The 14,864-nt window shown below is 45.6% G+C and overlaps 1 protein-coding gene across 3 annotated transcripts; it reads left to right on the plus strand.

Moving 5' to 3' along the window:
* Positions 1–386: 386 nt before the first annotated feature.
* On the plus strand, positions 387–7,674 carry LOC128640943 (uncharacterized). Of its 3 annotated transcripts, XM_053693417.1 has the most exons (3): positions 392–2,420; positions 4,920–5,080; positions 5,869–6,029. In XM_053693417.1, the coding sequence occupies exons 1-3, from the start codon at positions 572–574 to the stop codon at positions 5,884–5,886; spliced, it is 2,028 nt and encodes a 675-aa protein (XP_053549392.1). In that variant the 5' UTR covers positions 392–571; the 3' UTR covers positions 5,887–6,029. The 3 variants fall into 3 exon arrangements, with proteins under 3 accessions (XP_053549390.1, XP_053549392.1, XP_053549391.1); XM_053693415.1 differs by having other exon boundaries at positions 387–2,420; positions 4,920–6,008; XM_053693416.1 differs by lacking the exon at positions 4,920–5,080 and having other exon boundaries at positions 397–2,420; positions 5,869–7,674.
* The last annotated feature ends 7,190 nt before the right edge of the window (positions 7,675–14,864 follow it).

The following is a 14,864-nucleotide window of genomic DNA, read 5'->3' on the forward strand; positions in this document are numbered from 1 at the left end:
GACTTGAAATGGCTGCGTTGCTGTTTTAACGCTGAAATTACAATTTTTTCAGTGTAAAACACAAACGCACAACTCGTAATCTACCTGTTATTTTCTTATAAAATTAGCACTTAGAATAAAAATGTTGAGGGCTACACTGAGAATTGCTGTCAGTGCTGGGCATGAACAAATCTGATTCCCTGTTATCTGGTCTATTCACTAGCCTAGAGCTTTTATGACATCAGGCTAAGATAAAACATCCTGCAAAGGCTCCTCCTCCTTGTAGGGCTGTGACAGGAAGTAAAAAACACTGCACAAATGTAGTGTGAAAAATAAAAGGTAAAATGCATTTAAATAGATGAATAAATGCAGTGTAGGGCTTAGTATAAGCCTGGAGCAGTCTAAGGGTTAAGGCTGTAGGAGAGTGGGTTAGAAGAGAGAGGGAAGGTGCTGGGTGCAACATTGTTGCAATTTAGGGTAGGCCCCTCCTTACCAGTAGATAAGCCAAGTTCTCCCTTGCAACTTCCTCTTCTTCTCCGGATCCTGGCTGAAGCAGTTTTTTCTTAGCAGTTCTGTCATCACCAGTGCAGCTATGCATCGTTCCAGGCGTTCCACTCTGCCTCCCAGACGTTACCAGTCGGAACAGGAACCTCCTGCACCTGCAAAAGAAAAAATAAAGATAAGTGTTCAATCTATTTCTGAGGAGGATTTAGATATCATTCCCCCAACTCAATATACTACTGTTGTGTCAGCCCAGGTTCATAATGTGGAAGAGCAGGGACCTATTGATATTGAGTTAGCTCAGGAATCCCCCAGACCTCAAGCATTGCAGACCCAGCAGGCTAATTTACCCCTTGATAGTGTACAGGCCTCATTTTTAAGTGCTGTACCCCCTGCTGCTATGTCAGCAGTTTCTGACCTATTGAAAAACATAATATCCGCTATGGCTGCAGCCTCCCCAGGGCCCAGTGTGACACCAGCTGTTTTCCCTCCTGATCCTTCTAGTCAGGATCCGGATCCTGCTTTAACTACCCCCAGCAGGCATCGCCCTTTCACACCTCTCATTGAGGCACCACACGTGGCAACACGCGGTCCCCAGCCCGGCCGGAACATGGCCCCTGTAACGGCCCCTCAGCCCTCAACACCCGGACTTGCCCCTGGTCGCACCATACCCGAGGCCCATGCCATCCCAGGGCCTATGCTGCTCCCCCCGGGGCCTAGCGATCTCCTTCGCCAGCCGCGTGGTCCGGGTCCGACTTCCGGTGTCAACGCCATGTTAGTGACGTCACCGGAAGCGGACATCGGCACTTCCGGCTTGGCAGATTCCCGCGCGGTCACAAGGACATCGGCTCCCGGGGCAACGCCACTCGCAGGTGAGCACCGAGAGCCGTCCTTGGCCGTTGGCGGGTTATCAGTGGGGGGTCAGAGGGGCATTAACAGCGCAAGCAAACTGCGCAAGCGAACGGCAAATTTGAACGTTAATCCTCAGGGGCATCAAAGGGGTCGCTCCATCATAAGAGGTAGTACCAGGCAGATAGCCAGTGATAGGGGTAGGGGGACACGCAGAGTTAACCCTTCCAGGGCAATGAGGCCATTACAGTTTATACAAATGGGACATAACGCAAATGCCGTTCAGCAGGCCGCTCCCGATGTTATTAACCCACACAGGGCTGATAGTGGTTTAGTGCAAGCGGCCGCTCAGCCGCATGATATTGTGTCTAATAATAGCCTGCATGTGAATCAAGGCAATGTGCAAAGTATGCATGTTAATCAAAACATTGAGCATCATTTACCGTCTCATCATTTACCATCCCCCATTGGTGTGAATGCGGCTTTGAATGGTGTGAACGTACAAGCAGCTCCTCAGGGATATAATACACCCCTGGTTGGCATACATAATGCGAATGGGCAATCTTTAAGCCAGCTACAACATCCCATTATGTTAGGCATACAAGGAGTACAACCCCTTGATCAGGGTATCCACTCCCCCATTGCAGCCACGCAGGGCGCTCATGCACACTCATTAAACCATGCACAATCAATAAGCCAGGCATGCCATAACCCTATTGTAGACCAGCAGGGTGTGAATGCTCAGACATCTGCGAATGGACAGTCAGTGAGTCAGGGATTTCATACACCACTTCATATAGCTCATCCACCCCTTGCTACTGATAATCCAGACACATCCATTGGGCAAAGTGCTCGCCAAATTCTTTCTCTTTTGCAGGGGGCAATTGGATCACAAAGTGCAGCAAAAACACGGACCAACACTGCCACAGTCATGAGTGGGGCGGATGCAGAAGTTCCAAGCAGCATTACAGCAGGAGCAGCAGCCACCACTTCCACTGCACAGCAAGGGTCTTCAGGACTCGCCCTCCAAAACCAGCCAGCAGGCCAGCCCGTTTCCAGCATGGGTCAGGGACCTCCTGCCATTAGTCACGGTGAGAATGCTTTATTTACACACAATGACCATTCTTCCTCTGACTCATCCTCTTCTGACTCAGGGTCTGAGACTGACTCTTCCTTGGGTTTACAAGGGGCAGGTCAGAAGAAAATGTTTAGAATGATTAAGAAAATTTTAAAGAGGGGGGTCAAGCCAGATACTAAGCAGGACAGCGCCAGTAACAACGCCCCGCAAACCCCATCTACAGAGGTGCCAGCTGAACCTCTCCCTACCAGGGCCATCTCCGAAAGGCGAGCAGCCCTTTACGGGGACGCAAGCCCAGGAAAAATATACTCATTGCATAGACACCTGCGCAAAAAGGTGGTCAGTAGAATCCACCGTGGAAAATATGTTAATATCTTTGACCTTTCGGTGGAGGCGTATAGGCAGAGAGAGAGGAGCGATGAGGGAACAGGGCCTAAAAAATTTAAACGCCCAGACACTTTTGATGAGTGGCTCCAGTGCTTCAGGGTTTTTTCCTCCTGTTATATCGAAAAGTACCCCTCCCAGAGTTTGCCTATCCTAAAATACACGGACACTATTCACTGGATTCAGCGTAATCACAGTGAAGGTGTGTGGAGGGAATATGATGCTGAGTTCAGGAGGAAAATGGCAGGAAATCCTTCCCTGACTTTTGACTCTACTGACAACCAGTTGTGGCAGCGAATGGACCCAAAAGGGGGTGCACCCGCTGCTGCAACTTCAACTCAGCAATCAGCGCAGCAGTCCTTTCGCAATACCAGAAGCAGGAAACGGGGGGGAACCTGCTGGCCCTTCCAGGACAAAAAATGCGAAAAGGGTAGCGCATGCACCTTCAGACATGTCTGCAGGTACTGCTCTGGTCCACACCCTGGCAGTGACTGCATCAAGCGAAGGGACCAGACCAATAAGCCCCCTTCAGCAAACTTGGGCCAGAAAGGCGGAAACGCCAATTAATGTACATGCCATGGCACCATGGTTGTGGGCTTACCCAGACCAGGCGGCGGCACGTATGTTATGGGAGGGTTTTTCATTTGGTTTTCATATCCCCACATTTAGGCAAATCAAGGGTAAGAGATTTAATAGGAACCTTATTTCAGCATACCAACACCCCCAAGTGGTGAGGGATAAAATTAATAAAGAAGTGACTTTAGGGCGAATGGCGGGCCCCTTTGCTGCCCCACCTTTACCTGATTTGGTCATTTCCCCGTTGGGGGTGGTTCCCAAGAAAGAGCCAGGGAAGTTTCGCCTCATTCAGCACCTGTCGTACCCAAAGGGTAGCTCAGTCAATGATGCCATTGACCCCCAACTCAGCTCGGTGCGCTATCAATCCTTTGATAGCGCACTAGACCTGGTCAGGAGGGCGGGTCATGGTGCCCTATTGGCGAAACTAGACATTGAGTCGGCATTTAGGCTTCTTCCACTCCACCCCTCAGTTTTCCATCTAATGGGTTGTAAGTTTGCAGGTGTGTACTACGTGGATCGCTGCCTGCCCATGGGCTGCTCTTTGTCATGCGCCTTGTTTGAGGCGTTCAGTAGTTTCCTTCATTGGGTCGTAGCTTCAGAAGTGGGCAGCGATCCCATAGCACACTACCTGGACGATTTTCTCATTGTAGGGAGAGCAGGCTCCGATGATTGTTTATCCACAATGAACATCATGCGCAGCGTCATGAGACATTTCGGGGTGCCCCTAGCAGAGGACAAAACGCAAGGCCCCGCGTCCTGTTTAGTTTTCCTGGGAATCGAAATCGACACCCAGGCTCGGCTCTGTAGGTTGCCACCTGATAAAGTTCAGGGCATGCTTGAGGCGGTCAGAGCGGCAGTCTCTAATGCAGTTATTTCCCTGAAACAGTTACAATCCCTGTTAGGTTTGCTTAATTTCGCTTGCAGAGTTATCCCCATGGGTCGGGTTTTTAACCGTAGACTGGAAAGACAGCTTAGTGGTAGGTCAAACCCGAAATCAAAGATAACCCTAGGGAGTGAATTGCTGGCTGACCTGGTAGTCTGGGAACAGTTTCTCACGCGATTTAACGGGATTCGGGTCTGGCGTACCCCTCCCATGTCTAGCCAGTTACTGCACCTTTTCACTGACGCAGCTGGATCGCACGGTTACGGGGCCTATTTCCAGGGAGAGTGGAGCGCGGAGCCCTGGCCGGAGTCCTGGGCCCCGGCGGGCCTTACTCGAAACCTGACTCTCCTGGAGCTATTCCCCGTGGTCTTGGCGGTCGAGCTGTGGGGTGGGAAGTTGTCGAACAGGACTGTTGTGTTCTGGACAGACAACATCAGTGTGGTCTTTGCGATCAATAACTTGTCAGCCACCTCAGCAAAGGTCATTACCTTGCTGCGCCACCTGGTGTTGCGCTGTCTGGACCTTAACATCCAGTTCCAGGCCCGTCATGTCCCGGGCGTCGACAATGTTGTAGCTGACGCCCTGTCACGATTCGAATGGGCGACATTTCGCAAGTTAGCCCCCACAGCTGCAGCCGTGGGCTTACGCTGTCCTGATTTCCTTTGGCAGCTCGTCCTTCCTGGATAGCCTTACTGCCGTTGGTCCGCTCCTCCTTAGCACCATCCACTTGGCACGCCTATGCCCGCATGTGGTCTGAATGGGACGATTTCTGTGCGTCCAGGGGAGCCGACGCTGCTCAGGGGTCTAGGGACAACTTACATGATTGGCTGGTGAGTTTGCATGCCTCTGGGGCCCGTCAGGGGGCAATACAGTCCAAATTGGCCGCCCTCTCATTTTTCTATAGGGCATTAGCCATTCCTGACCCAACCAATTCCTTTTTTATTAGGCAGGTGATCAAGGGTTGGGGCAGATCGCAGCAGCGGAAAATAGACACGCGCGAACCCATCACCCGCGACCGCCTGGAGCGTTTGCTCTTGGCGCTCGACGTGGTCTGTAGATCAGATTTTGAAGCCCTACTCTTCAAAACTGCGTTTAATCTGGCCTTTGCCGCCGCTCTTAGAGTTAGTGAGGTAGTAGCACCCTCCAAGCAGGCGTCTGGGGCAGGTATACAATTGCAACATGTTAGAGCTGCCCCTGATTCCTTACTTCTTTTTCTGCCGCGATCAAAGACAGATCAGGAGGGTAAGGGAACCTGGATCCCCGTTCACCCTCAGGTGAACAGCGCATGCTGCCCGGTTAACTGCGTTAATCTTTACCTGGCTCAAAGGCCGCCTGGCCCGGGGCAATTCCTGGTCCATGCGGACGGCAGATCCCTTTCCAAATTTCAGTTCGGTAGGGTCCTAAAATTGGCGGCAGTCCAGGCGGGGCTGGACGCTAGCAGACTTGCCCCGCACTCTTTTCGCATAGGGGCCGCGACTAACGCTGCGCAAGCGGGCTCCTCGTGCGAGGACATAAAACGTATTGGGCGTTGGCGGTCCAATTGTTTCAGAACCTATGTCCGTCCAATTGTTTAATGTTTAGATGTTAATTCAGGATACTAAAATGTTTGTCTCCACAGGCACTACCCCCGGGGTGAAGCGAATCTGGATTGTGGGCCACTCCTTTGTCCACTGGGCCTCCCTACGCTGTGCGTCCCTCCCATTTGGCCAATCCCTAGGTCTCCCTACCAACAAGGCATCCGTTAGGTGGTTGGGTGATAGGGGGATGTGCTGGCCCCAATTAGCAGGAACCATATCCGAGGCCCTGGTACGCTGGGGGAAGCCTCACATTATTATTCTTCACCTAGGGGGTAACGATGTGGGGGCCATACCAGTTTTACAGTTGATTAAGGTTATGCAGGCAGACATTGGGTGGCTAAGAGTACGCATCCCGGGGGTCATGATAGGGTGGTCCCATATAATACCCCGTCTCCACTGGAGGCATATGTCGGCCCATACGGCGGCATACCGGGTTAGGAAGAAGATCAATGCGTCTGTAGCGAAAACCGTCACTGGGTCAGGTGGCTTCGTGGTACGGCACGAAGCCATTTCGGCTGATAGAACCGAGCTATATAGAAGGGATAAAGTTCACCTTTCTGATGTGGGGCTGGATTTATTCATAGGGGACATTCAGAGAGCTCTGTTACCCCTCCTGTAAATCGGGTTGTGGGTTGGCGGCAAGGGTACCATTAAAATGCTTCCTTGTGGCGGGAGATCCTCGGTCCGGTTGCGCAGGAGAAGGTCGCTAGGGGTGAGTGATGGCCAGACTTCCGGGGAGGAGGGTAGGCCCTCACGTGCACGTGACGGTAACCCTCCTTCCTCCCTTTTGAGGGATGGTCACGTGATCTCTGCAACCCCTCAGCGTCATCTCCTTTGGGCAGAGAACCCTCTGCTGCTGTTCCCGTTGGGCCGGTGATCTCCTGCTGTTCTGGGTATCTGATCTCTATGCCGCCATATATATTTTCAGTTCTATCAGTTCTATCTAGTTTGTTAGGTTAATAAAATTTTATGGCCTGTGACGGTCACAAAATTTTTCCCATAAAAGTTTGTCTGTGGTTATTTCGCACTACATTCTCATGTACATAGTTATTTAATTAAGTTATGTTAAATCCTCTCCTCTGTGAAGAAGGATCCGGTAAGCATTTAATCCCTTAATGCAGTGTAGGGCTTAGTATAAGCCTGGAGCAGTCTAAGGGTTAAGGCTGTAGGAGAGTGGGTTAGAAGAGAGAGGGAAGGTGCTGGGTGCAACATTGTTGCAATTTAGGGTAGGCCCCTCCTTACCAGTAGATAAGCCAAGTTCTCCCTTGCAACTTCCTCTTCTTCTCCGGATCCTGGCTGAAGCAGTTTTTTCCCTCCCTCCCTTCCCCTTTTGTAATGTTTTAATGATGTGTATTTTCGACGGCACCTTAATGGCAGGGCTATGGCTACTCACCCTAGGCCCAATAAGCCATTACTGTAGGATATGGATCTCCTCTCCCTGTTATGCGGTTTACACGGCTTGGTAACAGGGAATCCTTATCTAGGTGGAAGATCTTCTTTCACCCTGGCGGCGGGAGATCCTCGGTCCGGTTGCGCAGGAGAAGGTCGCTAGGGGTGAGTGATGGCCAGACTTCCGGGGAGGAGGGTAGGCCCTCACGTGCACGTGACGGTAACCCTCCTTCCTCCCTTTTGAGGGATGGTCACGTGATCTCTGCAACCCCTCAGCGTCATCTCCTTTGGGCAGAGAACCCTCTGCTGCTGTTCCCGTTGGGCCGGTGATCTCCTGCTGTTCTGGGTATCTGATCTCTATGCCGCCATATATATTTTCAGTTCTATCAGTTCTATCTAGTTTGTTAGGTTAATAAAATTTTATGGCCTGTGACGGTCACAAAATTTTTCCCATAAAAGTTTGTCTGTGGTTATTTCGCACTACATTCTCATGTACATAGTTATTTAATTAAGTTATGTTAAATCCTCTCCTCTGTGAAGAAGGATCCGGTAAGCATTTAATCCCTTATACATATTGCACTGATTTCTATTAAGTATACGCCATTGCTTAGTGCTTTTTTTATTACTATAATGAATCTGACTGTTTAACATCCCTTTAAAGGGTTATATTTTTTTCTAATTTGTATGAATAACAAATACATTATAAGATACTTCAATACTAAAAGTTTTAAATGCATTTACTTTTATCCCAAAAACGAAGCTTCTTCTTATATATAATTCATATTTTTATATCTTCTATAAATGGCTCTAACGACCACCCCAAAAAAAGGCTGGAATTCAGAATTATTCAGGCTCTCACATCCTCCAATCGCTCCGCAGTTTCATGCCTCTAATTTGAATATTCATTATGCAGACATCCCAACCTGCAAAAACTCATTTCAAGGAGGTGGCTTCACCCGCTACTGCCCCACCCCCAGTTATATATTGGACACCTTGAAACCCTAAATAAGATAGAGACTTATCATTCAAGTAGCTTCCCACTAAAGTCACTTTAAAAAAAGTAGCTTTATTGCACAACCACACACACAACCCTATTTTCTAGTGATCATACATACGCTTGTTAAATGCTTAAATATTTTAGAATACAAAGTTTAATTATGTGCAGAAAACAAGGTATTATTTGTGTTTTATTTTATTAGAATCAGTGGGGGGGTTTTGGTTACTGATGCAGGCTTTGAGGGTTCTATAACATCTCAGCAACTAAAAACATTCCTTAAAGAAACACTTTTCCAGATTTGGGCCACAATGGATCATGGTGCTTGGAGTTTAAGGGAGATTGCATTCCATTTGCTGTCATCAGGGAGCCGCTATTACAATCAGGGAGACTCCCTGAACTTCAGGGAGAGTTGGGATGTCTGCATTATGTGATGCCACTTGAAAGATCGCATGCACTGTACAATTTAAAAATAACCGCATACCTGCTGTTCAGCATTTTTATTTTTCTACAAATAGAATCTTCATTTACTGAAACCAATTAGGTGTGATGGAGCCAATTACCCCTATTCACTGCAATCTGCCAGCCCCTTACAAGCCCCAACATCGTACCCACCTTAGCCGTGCGTGACACAAGCTGTAATTGAGGGGAAGTGCTGAGTCTAAACAGTGATCGGTTCTAGAGCATACAGCCCAGCACTTTGTGACTTAGGGACCCCCTTCTCTTAAACTGTCAATATTCTAACAGGCACATTTCAGCTGAAATACTCCTTCCCTGGCCTGTGCTACTAATACCTAAAGAATGGGGGCTGAGAGGGTGGTACATACCGGTGAGCAAGAGCGGCTGCCTGTCAGATTCTATGACCCGTCTGTCCCATGCGCACATTGTGGTTGCAAAATCCGATGACAGATAGCTATTCTGTCAGATTTTGCAACCAGTCATTGGTGAATTGGGGTGACGTCACTGTCGCATACTTCGACAGAACAGCAGCGTAGGGATGATGCTGCGCCAGCTCACACAGAAAGATCAAATTTGTGCATGCGTGGGCCATAATCGATAGGAAATGCGCATGCGGGCCGCCATGATTGTTCTACTCAAGTAGAACACGGTAATTTGCTGTGCATAATGAGGTTCCTGAAGGGTTTGGCAGCAATAATAATTTTGTCAGGAAAATAAAGGTAAACGATTAAAATGGGCTAATACATGTTAGTTGCAATATTAAAGTACTTGGTAAGTTGTTTTGAAAGATGTAAAAAAAAAATGTGTGTTACTATCCCTTTAAGGGAGCTGATTGGAGGGGTTGGTATTAATGCACTAAACAAATTGTTACCCTCATAAAAGACATAGAGACCCCCAAGACCCCTTGTTTAAAAGCCTTTAAAGGGGCATTGAACTGAAAATCTTTGGTTTATGATTTATATAGAACATACAATTTATGTATTTTTGTTATCACATTTCCTGCTCTGTGTCTGGACCACTATACGGCAGCAGTTTTGCAAGAATGTTATCCATTTGCAGGAGCAGTAGATGGCAGCACTATTTCCTGTCATGTGGTGCGCCGGATGCCTACCTAGGTAAATGGTCAGGCTCCTAAGCTTACGTCCTGCTTTTCAACAAAAGATACCAAGAGAATGAAGAAAAATTGTATTAGAAATAAATTAGAAAGTTGTTTAATATTGCCGCTCTATCTGAATCATTGCAGAAACATATTGGGTTCCAGGTCTCTTTAAGGCCTGATTGCTTATTGGCTGAGTCTTCATGCTACAGGCAGATGTGGTTTTCCTTTTTGATGTGATATGTTGTTAATGTCATGTAGCTGTTTGTCATGTAAGGGGAATACAGACTTTTAAACTCAATGGATTTATTAAGCTCGCCGGAAACAGAAGTTATGAAGCAGCGGTCTAAAGACAGAAGTCAACCCGATTGAATACTATCGGGTTGGTTGACATCCCCTGCTAGCGGCCGATAGGCCACAAATCTGCAGGGGGCGGCATTGCACTAGCAGTTCACAAGAACTGCTGGTGAATGATAAATGCAGACAGAGTATGCTGTCTGCATTTATCGATGTGCGGCGGACATGATCAGTGTTCCCTCTAAGGCCAGTTTTGTGTGCGGCCCAGCAGTGAAACAGTTAATTAGGTAACCACACCCTGCAATTAGCAAGCACTGCACAATGCAGATGGAAAGCTATGGTTCTCTTGTTAACTGTTTCACTACTGGGCTGCACACAAAACTGTCCTTAGAGGGAACACTGGAGTCTGGACATGATACACTACCTCGTATCATGTCCGCTCGCTCTATAATAAATATACCCCAATATGTGATCTCTATAGACAAACAAACTCACTTAAATTTGTGACCTTGATAAATGTCTCAAAGCTTTTGCAGCCTGACCTGCAGTGTATCTGGTCCTAATCAAACAACACTGCAACTTAGTGTCCAAATAAAGTAACCATTTGTAAATGATTTGCATTGTGTTTGTTTACCTCAGTAACATATGTTGTAGTAATATAATACATTCAATGCTGGTAAGAAACTATTACTGCTTTGAGAGATGAGTGGAAGTTACACTTGGAAAAAAACATTGCAAGAATATACTTAAAGGGACAGTCAAGTCAAAATTAAACTTTCATGATTCAGACAGGGCATGCAATTTCAAATAACTTTACAATTTACTTTTATCATCAAATTTGCTTTCTTCTCTTGGTATTCTTTGTGGAAAGCTAAACCTAGGTAGGCTCATATGCTAATGTCTAAGCCCTTGAAGGTCGCCTCTTTTCTCAGTGCATTTTGACAGTTTTTCACAGCTAGAAAGTGTTAGTTCATGTGTGGTGTTTCATATAGATAACATTGTGATCCCTCCCTTGGAGTTATTTATGAGTCAGCACTGATTGGCTAAAATGCAAGTCTGTCAAAAGAACTGAGATATGGGGCAGTCTGCAGAGGCATAGATACAAGGTAATCACAGAGGTAAAAAGTATATAAATATAACAGTGTTGGTTATGTAAAACTGGGGTATGAGTTATAAAGGGATTATCTATTTTTTTAAACAATAAATATTCTGGAGTAGAAAGACGGTTGGTTCCACCTTGCGGATCCGCCTACATAATTGGCGCTCCCCTAATTCATCTTTTGTAGAAATTCCTTAGGCTTGTTTACTTGTTTTGTATCGACTGAAACAGGCGTTGTAAATAAAGTATAATGAATAAATGTATCTGGTGAGTACCTTGTAATACATCCGCTTCAGCAACTGCCCCCACAATACGCCTGTAGACAAACAGGGAAAATGTAGAGGTGTCTGTATCAAATACCGTTATATGGAAGCTGCAAGATCCCTGTGTATTACAGAAGAGGCGTCGCTGGTAATTAGTAAAAACCCTTCCCTCTGCTCCATAGGGGTCAATTCATTATTGGCCGAATTGGGCCAATTCACCCTGTTTCTGTGCAATCCTTTAGGCTCGCCAGAAACAGGAGTTAAGAAGCAGCGGTCTATAGAACGCTGCTCCTTAACTCATACGCCACCTCTGAGGGTTCATACATCAATCCGCCAGATCCTATACACCCCCTGCTAGCGGACGATTGGTCGCGAATCTGCCGGGGGCGGTATTGGGGCGGTATTTTACAATCAGTTCACTAGAACTGCTTGTGCAATGCTGAATACGGACAGCGTATGCTATCCGCATTCAGCGATGTCCGCCAGACTTTAATAAATTGACCTAATAGTGTTAAACAAACAAATACTAGATTGTAAATTCCCACGGGAATAGGGCCCTCAATCCCTCATGTATGTGTTTGTAAATTTTGTCCTGTATCTTACAAGTCTTGTATTGTTTAATTTAAATGAACTGTATCCATGGACAGCGCTGCGGAATATGTTGGCGCTTAATAAATAAAGTATAATAATAATAATAATAATAATAATAAAAAATACATAACGATCGAGCAGGCAGGAGAACACATAGGATTGTTTACTGCCTAATCCTTTTTGTATCTGTTTTTAATTTATAAATAAATAGTATGCTTTAACATGGATCTATTGTTCTCCTGTCTGCTGGATTGATAATTAAAGGACACTAAACCCAAATGTTTTCTTTAATGATTCAGGTAGAGCATGCAATTTTATGCAAACTTTCTAATTTACTCCTTTATCAATTTTTCTTCGTTCTCTCGCTATCTTTATTTTCAAAGCAGGAATGTAAAGCTTAGGAGCCGGCCTATTTTAGGTTCAGCAAAATGGATAGCGCTTGCTTATTGGTGGCTACATTTAGCCACCAATAAGCAAGCTTAACCCAGGTTCTGAACCAAAAATGGGCCAGCTCCTATGCTTTACATTCCTTCTTTTTAAATAAAGATAGCAAGAGAACAAAGAAAAATTGATAATAGGAGTAAATTAGAAAGGTGCTTAAAATTGATGCTCTATCTGAATCAGGAAATAAAAAAATGTGTTTAGTATCCCTTTAAGGAAAATAAAACAACTCTTATATCTGTTTGTTCCTCTTCCTCTGGAAATGCTGAAGTGCCTCCATCATACCGGCGGATAGGGAAATTGACCTAACCCTGCACCCTGCTACTCAGTGACTGGTTAGATTAGAGCACTAGTTATTTTACATTTGTCTCAAGATAGCAGCTTTTGTACAATCCAATTCTTAAAGTTAATGTAAATTTTGATGCTAAAGTGCCCGGTTTTTGAAAATTCGATTAAAAACAGGGGCACTTTAATTCATCAAAATTTTCATTTCACTCGTGTTGTGAAAAAATACTTATCTTGACAGCCACTCCAGCTTCCTCCGCCTATCGCAAAGCCTCTTCCTGAGTCTAAAATGAGGAATCCGGCTTCCTCCAATCACGTTGTTGAATCAGACACTGATTCCCCCGGGGGGAAGTCGTGATTGGAGGATGACCGATCCATCATTTCTGACATCAGAAATCGCTTGCGACGACCGGGGGAAGCTGGAGTGGCTGTCAAGTTTAAAATGTATTTTTTCACAAGAGTGAAATGTAAATTTTCATGAATTAAAGTGCCCCTGTTTTTAATCGAATTTTTAAAAACCAGGCACTAGCATCAAAATTTACATTCACTTTAATTGCTGATACTGTATATGCTGTGGGTTTACATTCCCGTTAAATGACTTTCACACAAGACAGTTTTGAAATCTGAATGTCATTTAATTATATGGCGTGAAACTGACTAATCAGACTATGATCACTTTATGACTGGAGCAGAGAGTAAATGCCTGGCACACCAAAAAACGACTTCCTCACAAGTTTTTGCCCAATAAAATGTGATGATTCTTTCTATTCTGTTACTGAAGAAACAAGTAGAGATTAAAGGATTATAAAAATAATATTCCAGGCTCAGGTCTTCGCCAGTTTATATCCAATGACCAAGCTATATAGAGCTTCCTCAGCTAGGACAGGTGTTAGTGACACCGCAGATTGGGTGCTGTTTTGGTCACCTGACTTTATCATCTTCACTTGACACATTTGAGTATTTCAAAAGAAACACCATAAAGATTAATCATTACCTGGGATTGGATAGTCACTGAAGTTGCATTTTGCCAAACATTTATTTTCCCTGCTTCTTACAGTAAATGTAAACCCATCATGTCCCGAGTTAGGGCTAGATAATCCAAATTATCTCTCCCATTCGTGCATTAACTTCGCTAGAAGAAAGCTTTTTGCGTGTGTCAGGTAACGTGCGTATTACAAGTTGAAAGTAAAACGTTTTTGCAGGAGTGCTAACCCGACACGCTCAAAAAGCCAAACTTCCAATATTGTGAACCCATAAACATATTCCCACATAGACTTCAATGTAGCATGAAAAGTGTGGAAATATGAAACACCTGTACTTGCGCGCAAACCTGATCACGTTTACTCAAGTGCGCTAACCCAACATTAAATATTACTATTTCACATTTCAATGTTCTTCACATATACATGAAACACACTGGGTCAGGGATACAAACTGGGTAAGAGATACACACTGGGTCAGGGTTAAACACTGGGTCAGCAATACACACTGGATCCGGGATACACACTGGGTCAGAGATAAACACTGGGTCAGAAATACAAACTGGGTCAGGGATACACACTGGGTCAGGGATACACACTGGGTCAGAGATACACACTGGGTCAAGGATACACACTGAGTCAGGAATAAACACTGGGTCAGGGATACACACTGGGTCTGAGATACACACTGGGTCAGGGATACACACTGGGTGAGAGATAAACACTGAGTCAGAGATACACACTGGATCAGGAATAAAAACCGAGTCAGGGATACACACTGGGTCAGGGATAAACACCGGGTCAGGGATACACACCAGGTCAGAGATAAACACTGGGTCAGCTATACAGACTGGGTCAAAGATAAACACTGGGTCAAAGATAAACACTGGGTCAGAGATAAACACTGGTCAGAGATACATACCAGGTAATAGATAAACACTGGGTCAGAAATACAGACTGGGTCAAAGATAAACACTGGGTCAAAGATAAACACTGGGTCAGAGATAAACACTGGTCAGAGATACATACAGGGTAATAGATAAACACTGGGTCAGAGATACAAACTGAATCAGGGATAAACACTAGGTCAGGGATACAAACTGGGTAAGAGATACACACTGGGTCAGGGATAAACACTGGGTC

The sequence above is a fragment of the Bombina bombina genome, chromosome 10 (assembly GCF_027579735.1).
Source record: "Bombina bombina isolate aBomBom1 chromosome 10, aBomBom1.pri, whole genome shotgun sequence".
Taxonomy (NCBI): Eukaryota; Metazoa; Chordata; class Amphibia; order Anura; family Bombinatoridae; genus Bombina; species Bombina bombina.